The sequence below is a fragment of the Acomys russatus genome, chromosome 25 (assembly GCF_903995435.1).
Source record: "Acomys russatus chromosome 25, mAcoRus1.1, whole genome shotgun sequence".
NCBI classification, from domain to species: Eukaryota; Metazoa; Chordata; class Mammalia; order Rodentia; family Muridae; genus Acomys; species Acomys russatus.
Window position 1 is genome coordinate 418,562 of NC_067161.1, and position 25,264 is coordinate 443,825.

The following is a 25,264-nucleotide window of genomic DNA, read 5'->3' on the forward strand; positions in this document are numbered from 1 at the left end:
AAGGCACCAGAAGGCTATGGTTATGTGGTAGAGCACCTGCCCAAAGCAAAAGCCCTGTGTGCTAATAGTACTCCCCACTAGTGCCTGGTCTGCCGAGCACTTACCAGTGTGCCCAGTTCTTCCTCAGAGCACTTGCTGTATCTTCTAAGAATGTCCTTTCACTAGATACCTCTGTATGCGTCACGCCATTCTTTATCTTCTCAGACATCAGCTTTTCAGACAGACACTCCCCCCCACCCTGTCTAAACAAGGTCACTCCTATTCTTTCTCTTGTCCCCCTATCCTCTTTTCCTCTTCCTTGTTCTTCCTCTTCCCATTCCTTCCCTCTCGCACTCCCTTTATCCTTGATTTTCCTGAGCATAGCTCACCACCTGATACACTTCATTGTCTGCCTCCTTCTGTTAGAAATGGGCACTCTATGGGCTGAGGTGGACAGGGTCTTTGGTGAGTGCTTACAGCATACATGATCAGTTCTCAGAAAGTCCCTGGGGGTAAGAGAAGTATTGAAGGCGTCTGAGAAGCTGAAAGCTTTCTAGACTCTGTGTCCGCACTCCATCCTTAGGAGAGAGATGTTGCTACTGCTTACACTGTTAAAAAAAAAAAAAAAAAAAAAAGGAGGCCTGAAGCACAACATGAGGCCAGGGCCAGGCCACCCACTGAGTTACTACCAACAGTGAGACTGACTTCTTTGGTTTCTGTGACAAGAACAGAGGATGCTGGTTTACCCGGCCACCCTCAAAGATGCCCAAATCATCACCACTTAGAGGCCCTTTACCTCCAGCTCTTCCCCCCTGATAGCAGTGGAAGCACTGACCATCAGAGGGAAATATGGGGGTTGGTACCCCAGACGGAGTCTGCAGTCTCCCATAGAGTATCACCCACACAAAGCATCTCCCTTGACCACCGTCTTCACAGTTTGGCCCTCTGGCTGATGTCACCCTTCATGTAACTACCCCCATAGTGGACCGCATTGTGGGGCTGGACCAGATGGCCAAGATGACTGAGAGCTCCCTGCCCAGTGCCTCCAAGACCAAGAAAGGCATGTTCCGCACCGTGGGCCAGCTCTACAAAGAACAGTTGGGGAAGCTGATGACTACACTGCGTAACACCACGCCTAACTTTGTGCGCTGCATCATCCCCAACCATGAGAAGAGGGTGAGGCAATCCCCAGCCTGGGGCTTCTGCCTATGGGATAGTGCCGGAGGGCTTCAGAGAGGAACCTGGGAGGCAGCAAGGCAAACTAAGGAGGTGGATGGACACAAAGAGAGGTTTGAGCTTGGGTCCTGCCCTGAGCAGCCTCAAGGAAGGCCTGCATCTACACATGTGGAAAGGATTTGGGACCTACTACCATGCCTGAAAGCAAAGGAGAGCAAGGGAGGGAGGGAGGAAGGGAGGGACTCCTTCCAGAGACTGCTCAGCTAGGTCAAGGTGTGGAGCGTACAGCCACCAATCCTTCCATTCTTCCAGTAAATGCTGCCAAGCTGCTATTTGTGACTGACACTTGGAATACAGTGTTAAAGAAATCACTGGGGACACATTCGCTTGTCACAATGGGAAGGGGATTGCGACACCATCTGATAGCGAGAGGCCAGGAAGGTTGCTGGACAACCCATTGTTCCTACAACAGAATTAGTAGGCCCAAGATGTCACTGGTGTTGACACCACAGGGACCTTGACACACAGGCTAGAACCACAATGGTAAATTAGAAAACAACAAAAAGCTGGGGTATCTACCTCTGCCTCAAGACCTTTAAGAATGAGTAGATGGGCTGTGAGGTGGCTCAGTGGGTAAAGCCTCTCGCTGCCAAGGTTAATGTACTGCGTTCCATCCCTGGGACCCACATGGTAGAAGGAAAAACTGACTGTCTTCTCACCTCCATGTATGCACTGTGTCAGACGTGTGCCCACACATATCCCCCACATATGTATCATAAATAGATAAAGAATGGGTAGGTATCAACTTGGTGAAGTGCATAGTGGGGTATGAGTGTGTTTGGAGGCATTTTAGACCAAGGGCTTGGGGTAAGAAAATGTATAGAAGTGAGAAGAGTCTAGGTAAGACAACTGCAGCTAGGTCACTCTGTATTGTTTTTGTTTCTGTGCATGTGTGTGTACATGCCTATGGCTATGGATAAACATACACAGTGTACTATAGTCAGGAGACAAGCCCTGGCGTCATTCCTTAGGTACCTTCCACTTCTGTGTGGAGAGCTTTCTCTCTGGCCTGGAACTTTACCACATAGGACAGTTGATGAGCTGGTCGGTGAGCCTTTCTCACTCTTCCTGTCTCTGCCTCCTGTCTTACAATTCTAGGATTACAGGCCATTGTGCCCAGCGTTTTACATGGATTCTGTGCATCTGAACTCAGGGTCTCATGCTTACAAGGCAGGCACTCCCAGCCCCTTTGTTTCATTTTGATTCATGATGGCATGAGGTAGGGATGGGACTGTCCTAGATTATGGAGTTCCTTTTGTGATGGCTAGAGATTGGCATCCTGTCTCTAGGAAGCCAATGAAGGAGTTTAAGCAATAAGTCACGATAAAAATTATATTTTAGATTGAATGAGAAGTTAGAAGGAGCAGGCGGGACTGAGGAGAGATGACCAAGTCAGAAGGTGCTCCGGGTGTCTGGGAGACGGCTCAACCATTTAAAGTGCTTGCTATGCAAGTGCGAGATGGAAGCCCAGAAAGCCACATAAATGCTAGGTGGGCATAGTAGCCCACTTGTAACTTTAATCTCAGAAGAAAGAGACATGGAATTTCCCAGAACAATCCAGCTAGGAAACTAGTGATGCTGGTGAACTGAGTTTGAATAAATGAGTAAGATGGAAGAGTGATTGAGAATGATTTCTGACATCAACTTTGGGCCTCCAAATACGTGCGTGCACACGCACACACACACGTGAATACACACATCACACACATGCATCACATACTCATGCCCATTATCACACACTAAACATGTACATGTTCACACACGTGTGTTCTCATAGAACACACGTATATATGCAAACCACATGTGTTTTTAAAAGGAAACTTACTGGGAGAGACTTGGGAGGTAAGAGCTAAGGGTGGTGACGGCCCAGAAGTGAGAGAGAGGATAGTGAGGGAAAACAGCCCAGCTTCTAGCCAGGGGTGCTAGCACCACCAACACAATGGAGATTATTGGACAAACAGGGGTTTCTAAAATGTGGGAGCCCAGAGACGGCAACAGGGGGCATGTTCCTCAGCTAAACCCCATGAGGGCCCCAAGACTGCCCCTGAGGTTTGAGACTTGCTGCTCCGGCAGTCACTGGCCTCTTCCATTTCCACAGTCTGGCAAGCTGGATGCATTTCTGGTGCTGGAGCAGCTGCGGTGTAACGGTGTGTTGGAGGGCATCCGCATCTGCCGTCAGGGCTTCCCCAACAGGATTGTCTTCCAAGAGTTCCGGCAACGGTGAGCCTGCTGGGTTTTGTGGGGCAGGGGGAGCAAGCCTTGATGGAGCTGTGTTGGGTGACTTCTGCCCTGTGTTTTAAGCTATGAGATCCTGGCAGCGAACGCCATCCCCAAAGGCTTCATGGACGGGAAGCAAGCCTGCATTCTCATGGTGCGTTTAATCCGGGATCCTCCCCAGATATCCGGCTGCGACCTCCCAGTTGCTGATCTGGGTGGGATGGCTCTTGTCACCATTGACTAAACAGCCAGTAGAAAATGGCTCCTCTTCTTCCTCTCTCCTCAGATCAAAGCCCTTGAGCTCGACCCCAACCTGTACAGGATTGGACAGAGCAAAATCTTCTTCCGCACGGGGGTCCTGGCCCACCTGGAGGAGGAACGAGACCTGAAGATTACAGATGTCATCATGGCCTTCCAGGCGATGTGTCGTGGCTACCTGGCCAGAAAGTAAATACAGTTTGCTGTGTCCTAAAACTTCCCCCAAATCCACAGTAGAAACACAACTCCAGAGAAGGGGGTTCCTAGCACTGTATTGAGATTCTCTGATTCCAAGATCGACAGCTTCTGCCTGAGAGGAAAAGGATGTGTCCAGTTGAAATGCATATGCTGGTTATAGATGCAAGAAGGAGAGAAAGACAGCCAATGGGCTTGAGAGTCTTAGACCTGGGTTCTTATTTTATCTTTTTAAAAAAGATTTATTTATTTATTTATTATGTACACAGTGTTTTGCCTGCATGCACACCAGAAGAGGGCACCAGATCTCATTATAGATGGCTGTGAGCCACATGTGGTTGCTGGGAATTGAACTCAGGACTTTTGCAAGAGCAAGCAGTGCTCTTAACCTCTGAGCCATCTCTCCAGCCCCCTTATTTTATCTTTTAAAATTCTTCTCTCATGTATTACATCTCGACTGCAGTTTCCCCTCCCTCCTCACTGCCTCCCCTCCTCCCCATCCACTCCTCCTCCATTTCCCTTCAGAAAAGAACAGGCCTCCCAGGGAGATCAACCAAACATGGCATCTCAAGTTGCAATTAGACTAGGCACACCCCTCATATTAAGGCTGCATGAAGCAACCCAGTAGGAGGTAGACCTGAGTTCTTAGCCTCAATTCCTCACCTTATATGCTCAGGTTTCTCCTGAGTGCAATCACTTCATGACAGTGTTACAGCAGTTAGCGAAATAACGCACAGAAAGTATGGCTGGTTTTCATCTCAGAAGTCTTAGAAGAGTGCCAGGCATAGTGGCGCACGCCTTTAATCCCAGCACTCAGGAGGCAGAGACAGGCGGATCGCTGTGAATTCGAGACCAGCCTGGTCTACAAAGCAAGTCCAGGACAGCCAAGGCTAACACAGAAAGACCCTGTCTCAAAAAAAAAAAAAAAAAAAGTCTTAGAGGAAAGGTTATTTGACTATATATCTACCCTGTGTCCAAATAGAATTCCTAAGGTAAAGCTTTAGATCTGTTCTGCTTGGTGTCTAGGTAAAAACTCAGGTTCCTAAAAGAAAGATACTCCAGAGAGGTCCCTCAGAGTGCTTGAGCCTGGAATGTGTGCTATCATCAAATATAGCCCACACCATATCTGCAGAGCCCTGACTGGGTCAAGCTGATTACCAGAGAGACTCAGTATGGTTAAGGCCAGATATTGGGAAGCCCTTAGTATAACAGCAGACCTTATTTGTTAAATTGTATGATTAAATCTCTGTTGCCATCATTCCTGTTCCAAAAATTGGTATTCTTAATTATAATTGGTATTCTTTTTAAAAATAATTTATTTTATTTTATGTGCATTCATATGTAGGTGTCAGATCACTCGGAACTGAAATTATAGACAGTTGTGAGCTGCCATGTGGATGCTGGGAATTGAACCTGGGTCCAATTAGAAGAGCAGACAGTGCTCTTAACCTCTGAGCCATCTATTGTGCAGCCTATAGTTGGTATTCTTAAATGTACCCACAGCCAATGTGGCAGCCACCATGGAGAATGAGTTTGTAGTCTCCATTCTATAGTCTGTCTGTCTGCCCCCCCCCTTTCTTTAAGTTAGTTAGTTAGTTAGTTTTTGAGACAGGGTCTCTCTGTGTAGCCCTGGCTATCCTGAAACTCATTCTATTGACAAGGCTGGTCTCAAAGTCACAGAGATCTGCCTGCCTCTGCCTCCCAAGTCCTGGGATTAAGGTGTGTGCTATCACACCCATTTTATTCTGTAGTTTTCAAACCCAGAAGCATTTAAGAAAGACAGTGCTGGTTTGGTGTTAAGGTTTGAGATTTCTCAAATACTACCAAAGAATGAATAAGTCTGTCAGAACCCAACTGGCACAACTAGGAGTGGGAAGGGTCCCTATAGAAACAGCAGAGAACTTTCCCCCAGATATCATTTCTAGCATTGATTCTGAGGTATTCATGAACCTGGAGTTTCCCCTGTCTACTGAGAAAGGCTCTGGGATTCAGACAAAGTGGCTTGGTTTCTAGATGACATGCTGGTGCTGATGCTCAGAAATATCTAGATGGAGCCATTGGGGGGAAATCCTATGCAGGGAGTGGTGTTGTGAACCGTGAGGGAACCTCCTCACGGCTCCCTGCCTCACTCTCCCAGGGCCTTCACCAAGAGGCAGCAACAGCTGACAGCCATGAAGGTGATCCAGAGGAATTGTGCTGCCTACCTCAAGCTCCGCAACTGGCAATGGTGGAGGCTCTTCACTAAAGTGAGTGATTGGCCCTACATCTTCCCAGAAGCCACCTGATCTCCTCCAGTTCCACAACCCCAATCCCTACTGGGATCCAGATGTGTGAGTGGAGGTGGTCCAAAGTGACTCTGGAACTTGGGTCTGATTCCAGACCTCACATGCAAAAGTCTTCCCATGTATATAAATGTCCTCCCCTTTGGCTTGTAGGTTATAGCCGTGTCATAAGGGAGACCAAAGTTTTCTGTCACCTCAAGAATCTATTTTATGGCACTAGTGTAGCAAACCCACTTCTCTCTGAGGCCCCCTGACAGTCTCTCTTCTGCCCTCCTTTTGTGTATCTTCATCATTTCAAGATGTGAAATGAGTCCTGTGGCTCTTAGGATTGGTGCTTTCACTCAGAATGATTAAGCAGGAAGCCCACACTTGTTGCTTGACTAGGTAGTTCATTTTATTCCTTGCAGCTTGTAGGGCCTCGGCAGCATCACTGGCTACAGAAAGACGTGTTTGCTGGCTGTAAACTTATATATTCCCTTTTATGCCCTTGGGTGAATACATTCTTTCCCCCAAGAAAGTATTTATTGAGTATCTGCTGTATGCTAGGTGTGTGCTAGTTGGCACCATGGTCTCTGGCTTCACAGCTATGCCAGATGATAACAAACAGTTGCAGAAACAGATAATGACAACAGCTGCTAGGTGTGCAAAGGGAACCATGGGGTCCATGGGCAGAGGCTCTGGGTGCCACACAAGTGGGGAAGAAGCCTGAGGTAAGGCTGCTCTCTGTAAATGTTCCCATGAATTCACATTCAAGGGAACTATGCTGAGGAAACCATCTTCCAACAAGAGAGGCAGGAATGCAGGACGTCCCCCCACAGCCTCTCTGACAGTGGCAGCACTTTTTCCTCAGCTGCCTCATTGGATCCCCTGTTGGTGGAGATAGTGGTAGACAATCACCTAGTAAAAACAATGCCTCTCCAAGACTGACAAACAGCATGAGCTAGGAAAACCTTGTGATTTTAAATGAGGAAAACAATATAAAACTAGGCATTCAGTTCAACACTTGCCTTTTTGTTCTCTTCTTTGAGACAGTGTCTCTCTATGTGGCTCTTGCTGGTCTGGAACTCTCTATGTAAACCAGGCTGACCTTAAACCCACATAGATCCTCCTGCTTCTGTCCCCCAAGTGCTGTGACTAGAAGCATGAGCCACCATGGCCAACCTTCCTTCCTTCCTTCATTCCTTCCTTCCTTCCTTCCTTCCTTCATTCATTCATTGGTCTTTTGAGACAGGGTGTTTCTGTGTAGCCTTGGATGACCTGGACTCACTTTGCAGACTAGGCTGGCCTCAAACTCACAGTGATCTGCTGCCTCCGCCTCCCTAGTTGCTGAGATTACAGGCGTGTGCCACCAGGCCTAGCGTCAAGACTATTTTTAAGCAGGAAAAATTACTGGAACAGAATGCACTATCCTGACAGTGACTATGACAGGGAAACAGTGGTGGGGGATTTTTCTCTGTTTTCCTTGCAAAGATGAATAACTATCTCCAACTCCCTTGTTTCTTTCTCCTTTCATTTTTCATTTTGTTCATAAACTGATCTAATGAAAGGCCCATGGAGTCAGGGTATAGCTCAGTGATAAAGCACACAGCTCAGGGAATACCCAGCACTAAAAAAAAAAAAAAAAAAAAAAAAAAACCCGCAAATAACCAAACAACAAACAAAAAATGAGAGGTCCCTTGCCTTTGCCATGCTAGGAGTTTGGACTCAACAATTCTGTCTTGTGGACGATGTTCCTAGAAATTGTTCTAGGACATAAGCCGTATCTCTGGCCTCTACCTATGGATGCCAGTAGAATCCCAGTTTCAATAGCCAATTATACCCCCTGATATTGTCCAGTGTCGCCTAGATGGGTGTTGGTAAAATCACCTGTGAACTCAATATTTGATGAAAATGGCTCCCTTTAGCCAACAGCACCAATGACGGCTGTGTACATGTCTGCAGGTGAAGCCGCTGCTCCAGGTGACCCGGCAGGAGGAGGAGATGCAGGCCAAGGAAGAGGAGATGCAGAAGATCAGAGAGCGGCAGCAGAAGGCTGAGAGCGAGCTGAAGGAGCTGGAGCACAAGCACACGCAGGTGTGGGCGAGTGCGCAGTGGCCGTGGGGTCAGCGCGCACGGCTGGGGGCTCGGCCCGCAGCGAGACGAGGGTCCTCTCGCGGCCACCGCCTCACCCCGCATCCTCACCCTGCATGCAGCTGGCCGAGGAGAAGACCCTGCTGCAGGAGCAGCTGCAGGCAGAGACAGAGCTGTACGCTGAGGCCGAGGAGATGCGGGTCCGGCTGGCAGCCAAGAAGCAGGAACTAGAGGAGATCCTGCACGAGATGGAGGCCCGCCTGGAGGAAGAGGAGGACCGGAGCCAGCAACTGCAGGCTGAGAGGAAGAAGATGGCGCAACAGATGCTGGTAATACATTGCAGGGGCAGCTTGTGGCGGGAACAGACTAGCTAGACCCTCGGTGAGGGCATGCGATGACACACGGTCCTGACGCTGGAACACAGAAAGTGAGGCTTAGCAAACAATGGCCATCTGTCCCACACCACAAAGCTAGGGCAGGAACTGAGTAAAAGTCTCCAGAGCCTGCTCTGTCCGCTGCCTTGTCTCCCGGATGCTGACCCCCTTCTTGTTAGCAACTTTATTTAAAGGATAATTGTGCGGGCTATCGCACTGTAACTACATTTATATGTCAAACAATCCATATTTATCTTAGTAGTCAGCAACTGGGGAGAGAGGGGCTTAGTGAGAGGTTCTGGCTTATGGCCTCTCATGAGGTCAGCAATCAAGATTCCCACCAGGGCCAGTCACTTGAAGGCTCAACCTGGCTAGAAGATGGAATTCTTTGTGGCTTGTTCATATGACTGTTAGCAGAATGTGCCAGTTTCTCAGCCACTTGATGAGGCTTCTGGGGCTTCCTCTTATCATGGCTGTGGGCTCCCCCCAGGAGGAGGGAGAGGAAGCCAGCTGCCTTCCACATGCTAAGCCTCTGAGGTTACAATCTACTCCTCCCTTCCAATTGCATTACGAAGTCTTAGCCTCCCACACTCCAGGGCTTAATTCCCCTGCCTCCAGAAGGAATGGGCATCAGAGAACATCTGGGTATGGTACCCACACTCCAGTAAACACGCGCAGCATACATGGCTCCCATCTCCTCCTTCTGAAGGAGACAGCCAAGCGTAGTGTCCTCACCCCAGCCTCCATACTGGCTAGCTCCCCATCTCCTCCAGTGGCTGTTCCCGCAGAGCTGTGATCCCTGTCTTCTCCCCCCAACACAGGACCTGGAGGAGCAGCTGGAAGAGGAGGAGGCTGCCAGACAGAAGCTGCAGCTAGAGAAGGTCACGGCTGAGGCCAAGATCAAGAAACTGGAGGATGACATCTTGGTCATGGATGACCAGAACAACAAGCTTTCAAAGGTGAGTTAGATGTGCCAGGCTCGCCAGCGACGTCACACATCAGATGCTGTGACGTCACACGTCAGATGCCCATGGCGGCGGCAGCCTGTGAGAATGGAGGACAAGCGGTCACTTCAGTCATCACAAACCCGCCACACATCAGCTAGGCCCTCTGTGCGCTGGGCCTCTGTGGAGCAGGAGGCCAGTGCCCTGTCCTGGGGCTTACCCTCTGGTGGGACCACAGTAACCGTTCCCATTGTGCCAGGGTTTGAAGAGGCTCCCCCTGTTAGGAGTGGAACAGGAGGGAATGTGGGAAGATGTCTAAGGGTTCTTTCTGGAGGAGGGGGCATGAGAGTAGATTGAGGAGTCTTGGGAACAGGACACTGACCTGAAGAGCAAGGGAGCTGAGGCAGAGACCAGCTGTCATGAGGCAGGAGTGGGAAGGTCCCTTGGCTGGACCTGAGTGTACAGGACACACCGGCGTGAGGCCAGAAGTAGACAGCATGGGTGATTCCTAAAGGACTTCCACCATCCAGAACTCCCGGGGCTGGTGATCGGAATGGGGGCTCTCTTTACATTGTTCATATAGAAGCTGCTAGAAATAAAAGCACTGCGGTGCTGGTTTTCCCTTGCCCCCAAAGGAGCGAAAACTCCTTGAAGAGAGGGTCAGCGACTTGACAACCAACTTAGCCGAAGAGGAAGAAAAGGCAAAAAACCTCACAAAGCTGAAGAGCAAGCACGAATCCATGATCTCAGAGCTGGAGGGTGAGTGGGAGATGGTGCAATCAGAGGCCAGTTAAGTGAAGCGAGCTGGGCTCAAAAGACACATACGACATTTTCTCTCATAGGTAGAATCTAGATTGTAATATTTTGTTTATATGCTTTTATTATTTTATTTTCCATTTTCTTTAAAACTGCATTTACTATTGAGTATGTGTGTGTATATATATGGTGTGTACGTGTGTGGTGTGTGTATATATGGTGTGTGTAATATCCATGTGTGTATATGTATGTGATATGTACATGTGTGGTGTGTGTATGTGTGCATGTATGTGCATGTGTGTTTGTTGTGTGTATGTAGCAAGTATGTGTGATGGGATTATCTATGTGTGCATATGTGGTGGGGGTGTGCATGAGTGTATGTGTGCATACATGAGTGTGTGTGTGTGTGTGTGTGTGTGTGTATGGTGATGCATGTCACAGCATGCACATGGAAGTCACAAGACAACTTTGTAGAGTTGGTTCTCTCCTTCTGCTGTGAAGATCCTAGGGATTGAACTTAGGTTGTTAGGCTGCTGAGTCATCCGGTTGGCCCTATTTTACTTTATTTTTAGAGACAGAGTCTCATGTAGCCTAGGCTGGCCTGAGACTGACTATGTAGCCAAAGCTAGCTGTGCGCTCCTGACCCTCCTGATGCATAACGCTGGTATTACAGGTGTGCCACCACGCAGAGCTCATGCAGGGCTGGGGGTTCATCCCAAGGTCTTGTGAATGCAAGACAAGAACTGTCAACAGCCCAGGATCTAGATTTTAAACAAGTGCATGTACACAGGACATGAAAGTTGAAGGGGCACATGCAAAGAAAGGGGTGTTAAGGTCGGGCAGGTGGCCGGGCAATAGAGAGAGAAAGGGGGAAAGGACAACACCTTTTCGTTCATGTGGAATCAGATTTTAAAAAAATAAAAGGAATACCGTGAGAGCAGAAAGAGGGACTGTTTGAGTAAAGACAGACAACCAGGAGGAGGAGGGAAGAGGGACAAGGGACACAGTGCCATCATGTGTGTCTGTGAACATGCTCTCACAAAGCCCACTGTTCTGCATTGTTCCTTTAAACACTAATACATCGGGCTGGACAGATGATCCAGCAGGAGAGAACACTTTCTGCTCAATCATGAGGAGCAGAGTCTGGATCCCAGCACCCACATTAAATGGCTCAGAAATGGCTGGGACTCCAGCTGCACAGTCTCCAACAGCCACTCCTGGCCTCCAAAGACTCCCTCACACGCGTGCTCACACGATCTCAGACATGCCCCCCCCCCCACTGTTCAGATAAAATAAATCATTTTAAGAAATCAAGTAAGCCTGAAAAATCAGAACGGAACCATTAGGAAGACAGGTTATCCTGGGAAAGAGACTGCCTGTGCTCCACACTATGCGCAGCACGCCCTGGTGGGAAAAGCGCATTTCCCCAGACTTAACGTTCCCTGTCCTGGAGCAGGCTCTCGGGCTGCTGCGTGTGCAGCGCCCAGGCGGGGAGGCACAGGCCCCCTCCTGGCACCTCCCCGCACTGAGGTAGCCCTGGCTCTACTGCAGTGAGGCTCAAGAAGGAGGAGAAGGGCCGGCAGGAGCTGGAAAAGCTGAAGAGGAAGCTGGAGGGTGAAGCCAGTGACTTCCACGAGCAGATCGCTGACCTGCAGGCACAGATCGCAGAGCTCAAGATGCAGCTGGCAAAGAAAGAAGAGGAGCTGCAGGCAGCCCTAGCCAGGTGCAGTGGCATGTGGGAGTCTGTCTGTCTGTCTGTCTGTCTGTCTGTCTGTCTGTCTACGTGTGTCCAGAGGCCCTCTGCTTTTCCAGATGGTCACAGGCCCTTGGCATCAATGTCTCGTCTCATACCAGGTCTTCTGCAAGCTTTCCAGCTGTGCTATCGCCCTAGACCTCACATTGCACTTCTCTTCCTTCCAAACTCATTCTCCCTTCAGTGCCCCCACCCCAATGGGACTGCAGCATCTAGGGCACCCAGAATTCCTCATCTGAATGCCAGTTCTGCATGATCAGAGCCAAAACAATGCCCAGGATATTGGGGGATTCGGGTGGAGGTTGGCTCCTAATGGAAAAGCAAAGAATCACTGTGGCATTCCAGGTGACTAGGTACCATTCCCATGTGACTGAACGAGCCTCCTACACTTGGGACACAGGCAGCCAGTCCCAGAATAGTTTTTGGTGGCACTGGGTAACCCTGTGTGTGGAGTCTCAATCCTGGGTGTTTTTTCCTGGGCAGACTTGATGAGGAGATCGCCCTGAAAAACAACGCCCTGAAGAAGATCCGCGAGCTGGAGGGCCATGTCTCAGACCTACAGGAGGACCTGGATTCAGAGCGGGCTGCCAGGAACAAGGCTGAGAAGCAGAAGCGAGACCTGGGGGAGGAGCTGGAGGCACTAAAGACAGAGCTGGAGGACACGCTGGACAGCACAGCCACCCAACAGGAGCTCAGGTGCCGGAGGCCACTGCCCGCAAGCAGACCTGAAATCCATGGCCGTCCTGGCGGTGTCTACAATATGAGTCTGTTTAATTCTATCTGCAGGAGAGTAGCAGTGCAGAGCTGAAGAATGCTTAAAAAGGATAGAACAGAAATCAGAAAGGACATTCTCTCCAGTGCTATCCAGAGTTAGGGTTTTTAAGTAACTTTTTCCTCTGTCTGCTTATGTGCATGGGTGCGTTTTATGTTAAATTAAAAAAAAAAAAAAAAAAAAAAAAAACTCTTGTTCACCTTTTGTATTCTGGTGTGCCAGCCTTAAGAAGGTCTGGGAGCAGGTAGCATTCTCCTTGTTTCAGAGCTGAGGCGATACACAGGGCTAGAGAGCTTCGGCAAGTCACTCTGGTTCCTGCAACAACAAAAGGACGGCTTCCACTCCGGGCCAGCAGTCCTCGTGTGGCCTTGCATAGTTTGTCAAGGCAACCCTCTGGCTCCTGCCTGAGCGTCCCCCACTGTGCTCTTTTCCCCTAGAGCCAAGAGGGAACAGGAGGTGACAGTACTGAAGAAGGCGCTGGATGAGGAGACGCGGTCCCATGAGGCCCAGGTCCAGGAGATGAGGCAGAAGCACACGCAAGCAGTGGAGGAGCTCACGGAGCAGCTGGAGCAGTTCAAAAGGGTGCGTGCTCAGGAGATACCCCCTGAAACCGCATCACGACGGCAGACTTCACCCACTCTTGTCTAGAACTTTGGACGTTGAAATGTTCCAAGACCCTAGAATTTTCTGTGTGTTACAAGTAAAAGTTCCTACCCCAGACTTCATGAGATGGGTCATAGCCGGAGTGTTGGTCAGTACACCAAGGCACTTGATAAAATGCAGCAGGAAACCCTTGTTCAGTTTGAGTCCTATGGTCCCAGGCCCAAGGCGCTTCTTTTTTTTTTTTTTCTTTCTTTTTTTTTTTTAATTAATTTTTTTTTGTTACATCTCAATGTTTATCCCATCCCTTGTATCCTCCCATTCCTCCTCCCCTCCCCCTCTCCCCCCCCCCCCGTTTTCCCATTATTCCCCTCCCCTATGACTGTTCCTGAGGGGGATTACCTCCCCCTGTATATTCTCATAGGGTATCAAGTCTCTTCTTGGCTACCTGCTGTCCTTCCTCTGAGTGCCACCAGGTCTCCCCCTCCAGGGGACATGGTCAAATGTGAGGCACCATAGTACGTGAGAAAGTCATATCACACTCTCCACTCAACTGTGGAGAATATTCTGACCATTGGCTAGATCTGGGAAGGGGTTTAAAGTTTACCTCCTGTATTGTCCTTGGCTGGTGCCTTACTTTGAGCGGGACCCCTGGGCCCAAATCTGCCTATCATATTGTTCTACTTGTAGATTTCTAGGACCCTCTGTATCCTTTTATTTTGCTATTCTCCCGTGCGAGAATCCCAAGGCGCTTCTTAACACACAAACTCAAATAGCCTAGAACCCAAGGAGCCCTGAGATTCCTGCCTCTCAGATGTAGAGAAACTGTGTGGCCCAGCTATGTTGTGGGGGGACCTGGAAGTGGGTGGTTTGCCCAGACTCCAGAGGCCACAGGGTTTTTTCTTCTTCACCCTCCTCACTAGCTGGAGTTCCCCTCAAGTTTTTTGGTTTCACCCAAACACTTTTTTTCCTTAGGTGACCCAAAAATGTACAGGGGCTGGTTAGGGAAAACAGCTTAATCACAGAATCAGCAGGGTAATTTAGACAATGAATGTAAAAGATAAAAGGGAGCGGTGGTGACCAGGACTAAATGGAGTGGGACTGCCACACTAACAGAGCAGCCACTGCCTCCATCTGGACTGATTTTTGCCTTGGGAGAAGGTAAGACCTCTGTCTCCAGGTCTTTAGTTTGTGCTTTGAAAGGCAGAATTATAGCCAGGTGCAGCGGCCCCCGCCTGTAATCCCAGCACTCAGAGAGGCGGAGGCAGGTGGATCTCTGTGAGTTCAACGCCAGCCTGGTCTGCAAAGACAGTCCAGAACAGCCAAGGCTACACAGAGAGACCCTGTCTGGGAAAAAAAAAGTCAGATTTATTGAAATATGTATAATTACTAAACTGTGTAAACACACCAATCCCCCCAACACACACACACACACACACTTTTCTTGTGTTTAGACAGGGTCTCATTCTATAGCCTAGGCTATCTTGGAACTTGTAGTAATCCTGCTGCCTCAGCTGGAATTCCGGGATTACAAACAGAAACCGCCATGGCCTGCCTGCCCCGCCCCTCTCTCCTTCTCTCCTTCCATCCCTCTCTCTCTTTCCCCCTCTCTCTCCCTCTCCCTCTTTCTCTCTGCCTCTCTTCCCTCCTCTCTCTCTTCTTTTGAGACAGGATCTCACTAGATAACACAAGCTTAATATTCACCTGCTGGGTACTTGGATTGCAGGTGTGTGCCACCATAGCCGGCTAAAGTCACCAACTTTAAGTGTACTTTCCAATGCATTTTGACAAATGTGGCCATCTGAGTAAAGAGTGCCACAGTCTCAAGAGAGAACAGAAAGTTGCTAAAAACAAAAACAAAACAAACAAAAATGGGAATCCAGATTTTTCCAGGGAAACATCCTAAAATGTGGTAACCTCTACAGAACAGGCCTCAGGGACATGGTATGTTTCTATTCGATTCCTGTAGTTAGAAAGCTGGAATCTCAGGAGTCCTACAGAAGTCCTGTGTGCCTCTCATGCCTTCCGTTGGATGACACGGGCTGGGGTGGGACAGGGAGAGGAGGAGACAAGCCGCCTCCCTCTGCCTCCCTCCACAGGCCAAGGCAAACCTAGACAAAAGCAAGCAGACACTGGAGAAGGAGAATGCAGATCTGACCGGGGAGCTGCGCGTTCTGGGCCAGGCAAAGCAGGAAGTGGAACACAAGAAGAAGAAACTGGAGGCGCAACTGCAGGAGCTGCAGTCCAAGTGCAGTGATGGGGAGCGCGCCCGGGCTGAGCTCAGTGACAAGGTCCACAAACTGCAGGTGAGGGCAGCTCCCCCATGCTGCTGCCCTACGGCCTCTGCTCGGCCTCCCAAGTGCCCCTGGCTGCCAGCAAGTTAGCTTCCTTCAGATGCACCCTTGCATTCCCCTGTGCAAATTCCTCTCATCAAAACCTCATGCATGCACGCAATGAACATTTTTGAGCACCTACTGAATACCAGACACTGTGCTTAATCCTGAGATACAAGAGCAAGGAAGGAGACAGATTGTCTGTGTCCCATCTGAACTCCAGCTCAGTGGGGTGAGAGAGATGGTCACAGGCTCAGAGAGAAAGTCTGGAAGGAAACCACATAATACTGTAAGGGGAAATACAGGGCAGCCTGGAGTGCAGAGGCCAGGTGGGGCCGGGAATGGCTGTCCTCAGGAGAACTAACACTCAGATGCATGTTTCCAAGCAGAGGGGGTAGTATATGCAAAGGCCTGGTGGCAAATGGGAAAAACAGGAGGGGTCAAGGGCCAGTGGTGCTGACAAGTTGAGAGAAGAGATGTACAGAAATGGACCAGAGAAGGAAGCTGTGGTCAGATTACAAAGGGCCCCGGATGTCCCAATTAGATGTATGTTGGGGTTTTCCCCAAGAGCCAGAGGCAACTGAAGCTGATGAACAGTGGCACCTGATTAGCTTTGCTTTTAGCTCCATAGACACATTTGGCCTGAGCTTCCATTCCCAAAGAATGACCCCCGAGTTTGATGAACATTTACTGTGCTCACAAGCTAGGATGAGGGAGCAGGGAAACACCACAGCTGTTCCCTGCATTTGAGAACAGGGTTTTATGACTCTAAAATGCAATGATACCTAAGGCCTCATTATAAATGGGAGAAGTGAGGTTGGGGCTGCAATTATACATCCCAGACATACCTGTGCAGAGCTGGTGTAAAATTCAGAGATGTAGGACGGGCTCTGCTCTGTGCCTTTAGCATCCGCCTCTTTGGTGATGGCCATTAAGAATCAATGAGTAGGGGTGGGAGCAGGACCAGCCTACAGTATTGGACCACCCTGTTTCTTCTCCGGGGATAAGGAGTGAACAAGTCTGGAGTCACTTTCAATACTGGGACTCTCAGATCTGTAGCTCATCTCTGACAACCTTGGTAAGGACTTGGGATCCAGTGAAGTGGATCCTAACTGGGTCCAGTCAATACAGTGGGGCTCTGGTAGGCTCTTAGTACTGCAGAGTCTAGGCCCAGGATTCCCAGCTTATAGCTGACGGGTTCCAGAAGGGGCCATTGTTGCCCCTTTACCTCCTCGGTATTTTCTGCCACTGGGCACCACAGGTCCGACCCCACAAAGGTGAGTGATGTACTCTGAATAAAATGGGCTTCTCTTGATGATATGTGATCTGAGCTTCGTCTCATCAGTCTCTCACTACCCACCCACCCCCCAGAATGAAGTGGAGAGTGTCACAGGTATGCTCAACGAGGCGGAGGGCAAGGCCATCAAACTGACCAAGGATGTGGCATCCCTTGGGTCCCAGCTTCAGGACACCCAAGTGAGTATCCTACTGTGGCATCTGAGACACCTGTAGTGCCTCCTTCCTCGAAGGCATCCCTGGGACCGCCATGTGTGCTTTCCCTTATAGGAGCTGCTTCAAGAAGAAACCCGGCAGAAGCTCAATGTGTCCACCAAGCTGCGCCAGTTGGAAGATGAGAGGAACAGCCTGCAGGACCAGCTAGATGAGGAGATGGAGGCTAAGCAAAACCTGGAGCGCCATGTCTCCACTCTGAACATTCAGGTGTGGACAGCATGCTAGGGCCCACCATGCATCCTCTCCTCTGCTCTGGGGCACACAGCGGGTCCTCTCCCCTCCTCTGCTCTAGGGCACACAGTGGGTCCTCTCCCCTCTCCCCTCCTCTGCTCTAGGGCACACAATGGGTCCTCTCCCCTCCTCTGCTCTGGGGCACACAGTGGGTCCTCTCCCCTCCTCTGCTCTGGGGCACACAGTGGGTCCTCTCCCCTCCTCTGCTCTGGGGCACACAGTGAGTCCTCTCCTTACCTCCTGGATCCACTGTGACTACTCTCTTCTCTGGGGTCCCCAGGGATCCTCTCCTCTGAGCTAATGTAGGTTATTTGCTCAGTAGCTCCCTCTGCTGTTGGATTTCCTCAGTGAGAAGGAAGAGAGTTCACTTCTCAGGGCCCAACTTTTGGCTATTCCAGCTCTCAGACTCTAAGAAGAAGCTGCAGGACTTCGCAAGCACCATTGAGGCCATGGAGGAGGGGAAGAAGAGGTTGCAGAAGGAGATAGAAGGCCTCAGCCAGCAGTGCGAGGAGAAGGCCGCCGCCTACGACAAACTAGAGAAGACTAAGAACAGGCTTCAGCAGGAGCTGGATGACTTGGTGGTAGACTTGGACAACCAGCGGCAACTGGTGTCCAATCTGGAAAAGAAGCAGAAGAAATTCGATCAGGTAGGGCTTTTTGCTCACCACTCTGTCCTCGACTATGCACAGTTCTGTGTGGCACTGCGGTGGCTCTAGGAGTCTGAATGTTCCCTGGTCTTTGCTGGAAGCAGTGGAAGGCGATCTTATCTCATCATGACATACAAGGGCCACCAGGTCAGGGTGTGAACACATCAGAATGCTCGACACTGAGATTTTTCTAGGCACGTGCACTGTGAAAGCTGCCCATGGGCGCAACCTTAGGGTTGGCATAAGTGCTAAAAAAATGAGAGCCATCTATCCCTTCCTCTAAGTGACTGCTCGGGGGCCCTGCTGCATGCCTTCCAAGCATGTAATCTTTAGAGTATATTGTTTAATTTCTACTTGAAAAAATGGTCTCCTGTTGTCTAGGTTGGCCCTGAACTCACTATGTAGCTATAGTTGACTTTGAACTACTGAACTTCTAATCTTCTTGCCTCCACCTTTGGAGTGCTGGAATCGCTGATGTGCCATACTCAGTTTTATTCAGTACTGGAGAGACTGAGCCCAGGGCTTCCTGAATGGTAGGCAAGCATTTTACCAACAGAGGCCCAGCCTATTATACCACTTCCTGCAAATGTTTCATTATGTGAAACCTAAAGCAGCTGTGTAGTCACTGCCAGAATCAACCATCAACACTGGGCTACATGCCTTTTTGTCCTGTGTTTTTCATTTGTGTCGGGGCGGGGGATGGGGATAGTGGCAGGGTTAGGGCTACTACGTAACTTTGGCTGGCCTAGAACTCTCAATATAGACCAGACTGGCTTTATACTCTCAGACATCTGCCTGCCTCTGGCTCCTGAGTGCTGCTGAGATTTAAGGTGTACCACCATGCCTAGTCCTGTCCTAGATATTTATAATAAAGCTGAATCACAGAAACCCAACATATTTTATCTTTTTTTCATCTTTTGGGTGCATATCAAAGCAAATTACAAAGATCTGTGCTCTTTTCCCTTAACATTTAACACTGCATATTAAAAGAAAGTCAGGCTGGTGAGATGGCTCACTTGTAAAGCAGTCAAGATTCAGCCCTAAATTCAGCTCCTAAAACCTACTTGGTGGAAGGAGAGACCAGACTTCCACAATTAGTCCTCTGGTCACCTTGTGGTACACACACACACACACACACACACACACACACACACACACACACACACAGGTAAATAAATGTAAAAAAAGAAAAAGAAAGAAAAGACTTTTACTTAAATATTTTTGCAGCCAGGTATTGAAATTCTGACTCTCAGGAAGATGAGGCAGGAGGATTATGGATTTAAGGTCAGCCTAGGCTAGGCTACATAGCAAGACTCTGTCTCAAAACACTAATATTAAGTATTATTATTTTATATCTATGAGGTAAATTTACATATGCTGCACTGTACACCTTTCAACTCTGCAGTCACATTGCTCTGAAAGATATACCTGTTATGACCCAAATTCCTAAATACTATCTCTAATATATGTTACCCATGTTTATTAAACATGATTTTATTTATACATAATGTAGGGTTGTTCTAAAACTCACAGATTATTCTGAGAACCCAGCGGGCCTCACTGTGTTGAGCTTGTGCAAGGGACCCCAGTTCCCCCCTTTCCCAGCAACCATTCTGCTCTGGGCTGCCACTTGCTCCCAATGGTCTCATTTTCCACTCGAGGGCCAGAAGTTATTTCTGCTTCCTTCCTGTTGCTATTCTGTGGGGTTTGGTGTCACCTGTGCTGTTAGGAGGTCTCTGCTGGATTCTGCAAGCCTGGGTTTAGGTGCCATGGTCTGTAACACGCTGTAACACTCTTCTCCATCAGATAAGAGTTGTGTTAAGATGGAACAGAGACATCTTAGCATGTGCATAAACATCACACCCTTAGTAGGGCACATGGGGTAACTTCGTAAGAAAAATACTTGTGGCTATGCAAGATTAACAAAAACAAAAATAAACAAAACCAAAACATCCAATAGCACATTGTCCTCAGGAGCAGGCTATGCTAACCCAAGGGGCAGTTTAATCTAGACAGTAAGTAAGTATCCTAGCTGACTTGCACATGTATCTAAATTGCTTGCACTTCCATTGGGCACATTCAGTGTGGCCAGGTCTTTTCCACATCTGAAGTTTGGTGAGGCCCGGTTATGCTAGGGATGCCTCTGAGCCTTGCGTTCTTTCAGTTGTTAGCTGAGGAGAAGAACATCTCTTCCAAATATATGGATGAGAGGGACCGAGCTGAAGCAGAAGCCAGAGAAAAGGAAACAAAGGCATTGTCCCTGGCCCGGGCCCTGGAGGAGGCCCTGGAAGCCAAAGAAGAGCTAGAGAGAACCAACAAGATGCTCAAAGCCGAGATGGAAGATCTGGTCAGCTCCAAGGATGACGTGGGCAAGAATGTAAGTGGTTCTGCATCTCAGCGACTGGTGGTGCATCAACGAGGTGCATGAGCCAGGTGTGGGCGTGAGAGGGAAGTGGCCTGGGGCTAAGCAGTCAGGAGCCAAGGCCCTGCTCCCTCTGCTTGCCAGGTACACGAGCTCGAGAAGTCCAAGCGAGCCTTGGAGACCCAGATGGAAGAGATGAAAACCCAGCTGGAGGAGCTGGAGGATGAGCTGCAGGCCACGGAGGACGCCAAGCTGCGGCTGGAGGTCAACATGCAGGCCCTCAAGAGCCAGTTTGAACGGGATCTGCAGGCTCGGGACGAGCAGAACGAGGAGAAGAGGAGGCAGCTGCAGCGGCAGGTGAGCTGCCAGCTCCCGTCGGTGACTGCAGACCCCTGCATCCTCCACCTCCACTTGCTGCCACGATTAGTGACCTAAATTCAGCCCCTAAAACCTACTTGGTGGAAGCGTGGACACCCCCAACCCCAGCGACACGCATTGGGTTGTGCTGAGGGAGCTCAGGGAGTGGGCGAGTGACCTGGGGCAGCCCTGTAGCCTGCACCCCTCTTCCTGCCTCAGCTGCACGAGTATGAGACGGAACTGGAAGATGAACGGAAGCAGAGGGCTCTGGCAGCAGCGGCCAAGAAGAAGCTGGAAGGGGACCTGAAAGACCTGGAGCTGCAGGCTGACTCGGCCATCAAAGGGAGGGAGGAAGCCATCAAGCAGCTTCGAAAACTGCAGGTGGGTGACGGGGTGTTCAGGGTGGAGGCAACGGGAACGCAGATGGGGAAGAAGCCTCCTGCATCAGTGTGAAGACTTCCGGAAACAGCCTGCCTCAATCACGGGTGCAGGTCGGCTGGTGACTCTGGGCTGCTACTTAGCCACACATGGGTGGTGGTTTTCTGAGTGAGGCACCATTCCTGGGCTCTTGTCCGCTCCCCTCGGTTCACATGCAGGATTCTGCCACTGCAGGCCTGGGGCCCAGGCAAGCACCAGGGACTCACCAAGATAAACTGGATCCCAAGGGGTTGGCATGCAGAGGTAAGTCGCCATGTACAGAGCCAGGTGAGTGAAGCAGATCTTGCATGTCCCGTTTCACTCACTTAGGCTCAGATGAAGGACTTCCAGAGGGAGCTGGATGATGCCCGGGCCTCCAGAGATGAGATTTTCGCCACCTCAAAAGAGAATGAGAAGAAAGCCAAGAGCCTAGAAGCGGACCTCATGCAGCTCCAGGAGGTAAGGTGCAGGAGGGAGAGGCTCACCCTGCTGGCAACAGGCCCTCACAGAGCTGTGGTGGGATCCACACTGCTCCCCCAGGCCTAAGGCACCCAGATTTCCTTCCCTCTCTCAGCTTCTCTCTGAATGAATGGTCCTCCCTCCCACAAAGACAGCCTCCCTGAGCTCAAAAGGGGAACTGTGTTCTGACTGTACAGGACAGGTGACAGGTGACAGGAGCAGGATAGCTACAACCTCTCTCTCTCTCTCTCTCTCTCTCTCTCTCTCTCTCTCTCTCTCTCTCTCTCTCTCTCCCTCCCTCCCTCCCTCACCCCCTCTCTCTCCTGCTTCAGGACCTAGCAGCAGCTGAGAGAGCCCGCAAGCAAGCTGACCTGGAGAAGGAGGAGCTGGCTGAGGAACTGGCCAGCAGCTTGTCGGGAAGGTAAGGGCGCAAGGGAGGCAGTTGGACGTGATGTGAGAGAGCAGCCCAAGTGTGCTGTGGAACTCCCACTTCAGTGACAGCAAACTCGATGGAGCTCTGACAGTACGGACCTTGGGCTGGGGAACGGATGTGCCCCAAGGTCTCCCTACCTACTGATTTGGAAATGTGGCACTTGGCTCATTCTGAGTGAGTAGTGTCAGGGACAAGGAAAGACAGAGGAGATTGTTCCCGCCCCATTCTGGCTTTGCTGGCGGTAGTGTGTGTGTGTGTGAGTCCCAGCTCACCACTTCCTAGCAGGATGCACCTAACTTTGCTCTGGTATGGCTCAAAAACTCAAGAGTCTGTTTTTTAAAGGGGCTTATTTTGGCTCATGGTTTCAGAGGACTCGGCCCAGGGTCTTTGCCTCTGCTGGTCCTGGACTCAGGTTACTACAGAGCACCATGGTGACAGGAGTATGTTGAAGATGACGTTCAATTCATGGTAGACAGGAAACAGTGTGAATTCAAGAAGGAAGAGGAATCCCCAAGGATATACGTCCCCTCCCTCCTGTTACCTGCTCCTTCCAGCAAGCCTGTTTCCTGAGGTTTCTCACAGCTCAGGGATTCTCTCATGTTCTGAATCCACCAGGAATTAACCCATTTATTAAGCCAGAGCCTCCACATCTAGTCACTTACCAGAGCTAACCAGGTAGTACCAAGCCCCCAGAGCACGAGAGCTGTGAGGGACATTTCGTATTCAAGCCATGATACCAGGTGACCTTGGGTAACCCAGGGGCCCCCTCCCCCCGCCCCGAGCTTCTTTCCCCCTGAGACAGCACCTTCCCGGGGAGAGTGTCCTAAGCCTGGTAAGGCCTGTGGGTCCCCACTGTAGCTACATTCCTTTCAGGAATACTCTGCAGGATGAGAAGCGCCGCCTGGAGGCGAGGATTGCGCAGCTGGAGGAGGAGCTGGAGGAGGAGCAGGGCAACATGGAGGCCATGAGTGACAGGGTTCGCAAGGCCACCCTGCAGGTAGGAGCTCCTGAGGTTTGGATGAGGGAAAGGGAGGGAGTAACTCCTCAAGCCATTTAAATTAACCGAGAGGGCCCAGGAAGCAGCCTGCCCCTGCCTGGTCCCTAGCCTGTTAGTTCTGGGTAGCTGCTTCTGCCCTACCCAGCATACGTATTTTAGGCACTCAGCCACTGGACTCAAAATATCAGACCACCTAAGGGCTATAGTGAGGCCAGACCACTTGGCCATATTCCCCACACTGCAGGTGGGAGGTCCCTTGCGGTTCTTGAAACAGAGTCTAGGTGCAGGCCCAGCACTGGCTAAGTAGCATGCACCACAGGTCTGCTTTGTGTTGGCTTCAGGGACAGGGGAGAGGGAGAGGAGCCCTGGAAATAAAGCACAGAGTCCTCCTTCCTCTTTGTCCACCAGTGCCATGCCTGTATCTGCCTGTCTTTTGAAAACTCTAAACAGACCTGCAGGGTCTTCTATAGCCAGCACCATCTGGCTCACTTCACCAGGTGGCCTTAGTGAACGGCTCAGGTGTTTCCCTTCACTGCCCTTTGCCCAGTCCCAAAGTCCTTGGTGCCACTTTGGAGTGAAAGCTCCCTGAGCATCCTCTGTGATGGATACCAGGGACCATCTTGTAGCCCCGCAGGGCATGGGCCAGGGAGCATGGGCAGAACGGAAGAGAAGGTCCCTGGCTCAGTCTCGATGATGCAGGAGGCTTCTGAGCTACGTCTTGGAGTGGATGGGACACGTGTGCTGATTTGCAGCCCAGCTCTATGCCTTGTGCGTCATGGCCACTGCTCCTTCCCAGGCTGAGCAACTGGGCAATGAGCTGGCCACAGAGCGCAGCGCGGCTCAGAAGAACGAGAGCGCGCGGCAGCAGCTGGAGCGCCAGAACAAGGAACTCCGCAGCAAGTTGCAGGAGATGGAGGGAGCTGTCAAAGCCAAGCTCAAGTCCACCGTCGCGGCCCTGGAGGCCAAGATTGCGCAGCTGGAAGAGCAGGTTGAACAGGAGGCCAGGTATGGGGGCACTGAGGCTCCAGCCCCAGCTCTCCGGAGGGGTGCTAGGGAAATCCTTTACCCGAAGAGCCTCATTTCTGGAATGTGACAGTGGAGTGTGTGACAAAGTACCAGGCCGGCCTCTTGGCTGAGAGCAACCCCTCAAAATGTTAGCTGCGGTTAGAACGGTGACGGTCCTCCAGACATGAGCCGGCCTTTGGGGGGGTGCAGGAGGGGTATCACCAGGCCTTTCCTAACCTCTGCCTGCCAGGTACATGAAAGATGCTGCCACCAGCCCAGACACAGGGAGGCTGCCGGTTTAATCACAGGGCACAGCGTCTTTCCAGCCTGTTGTTTTTAAGACTTCTGTGCTGCTTATACCAGCTTTCCGGATGATTCACACACACCCGTGGTTTTTAGTTTATCTGCAGATGTATAAAATGATTACAATTTTAGAACATTTGCATCACCACAAAAACAAAACAAAACAAACAAAAAAACCGAACAAACTTCTTGGACCTTCCTTCCCCGCAGTTCCCAACTTCAACCATCCACTTCATGTCTATGGAGTGAGTGGCTTGTGCTGAATGCATTGGTTAGTTTTCTCCTTGCTGTGACAAACTACCTGACAGAGGCAGCTGAAGATAGGATGGGCTTGTTTTGCCTCCCAGCTCCCAGCCCACAACGTGGGAAAGGCATCATGGAGCCTCGGGGTGTGGGCTTAGCTCACCTGTAGCTGCTGCTTCTCACATCTTGGTGGAGTTTGGGCTGAACCAGAGGCAAATACCACCTTAAAGTCCCTCCTCCATTGACCTATCCTGCTAGGTAGGCCACACGACGAAGGTTCCACACTGTGCCAAGCAGCAGCCTATCCTCCAGGGTAGCAAACATTTGCCTGTGGGGGGACTCACATATCAACGAAGCCCTTTAGTCTTTAGTGCCTGGCTCATTCCTTTATAAGTGGTTTGTGGGTCACTTGTGCTGTAACATGCCTTGATGCCTCACCTTTAGTCTACATCTGGCTAATCCTTGGGGGTGACTCTTGACTCAGAGGCCAAAAAGGCTGGGATGCTAAGTCCTGGTTAACATGGCAACT

General features: G+C 50.3%; 1 protein-coding gene across 1 annotated transcript in view; it reads left to right on the top strand.

Moving 5' to 3' along the window:
• Myh11 (myosin heavy chain 11) overlaps positions 1 to 25,264 on the top strand; it is a 105,772-nt gene that overhangs the window by 74,165 nt on the left and 6,343 nt on the right. Inside the window, 23 exon segments of the mRNA XM_051168257.1 lie at positions 962 to 1,155; positions 3,314 to 3,435; positions 3,517 to 3,586; positions 3,719 to 3,879; positions 6,023 to 6,131; positions 8,109 to 8,240; positions 8,360 to 8,566; positions 9,433 to 9,570; positions 10,191 to 10,314; positions 11,863 to 12,034; positions 12,548 to 12,760; positions 13,274 to 13,418; positions 15,536 to 15,742; positions 17,141 to 17,245; positions 17,336 to 17,488; positions 17,911 to 18,159; positions 20,324 to 20,536; positions 20,666 to 20,878; positions 21,098 to 21,259; positions 21,626 to 21,754; positions 22,087 to 22,175; positions 23,061 to 23,184; positions 23,981 to 24,189. Of these exon segments, the coding sequence (XP_051024214.1) occupies positions 962 to 1,155; positions 3,314 to 3,435; positions 3,517 to 3,586; positions 3,719 to 3,879; positions 6,023 to 6,131; positions 8,109 to 8,240; positions 8,360 to 8,566; positions 9,433 to 9,570; positions 10,191 to 10,314; positions 11,863 to 12,034; positions 12,548 to 12,760; positions 13,274 to 13,418; positions 15,536 to 15,742; positions 17,141 to 17,245; positions 17,336 to 17,488; positions 17,911 to 18,159; positions 20,324 to 20,536; positions 20,666 to 20,878; positions 21,098 to 21,259; positions 21,626 to 21,754; positions 22,087 to 22,175; positions 23,061 to 23,184; positions 23,981 to 24,189 (3,640 nt within the window).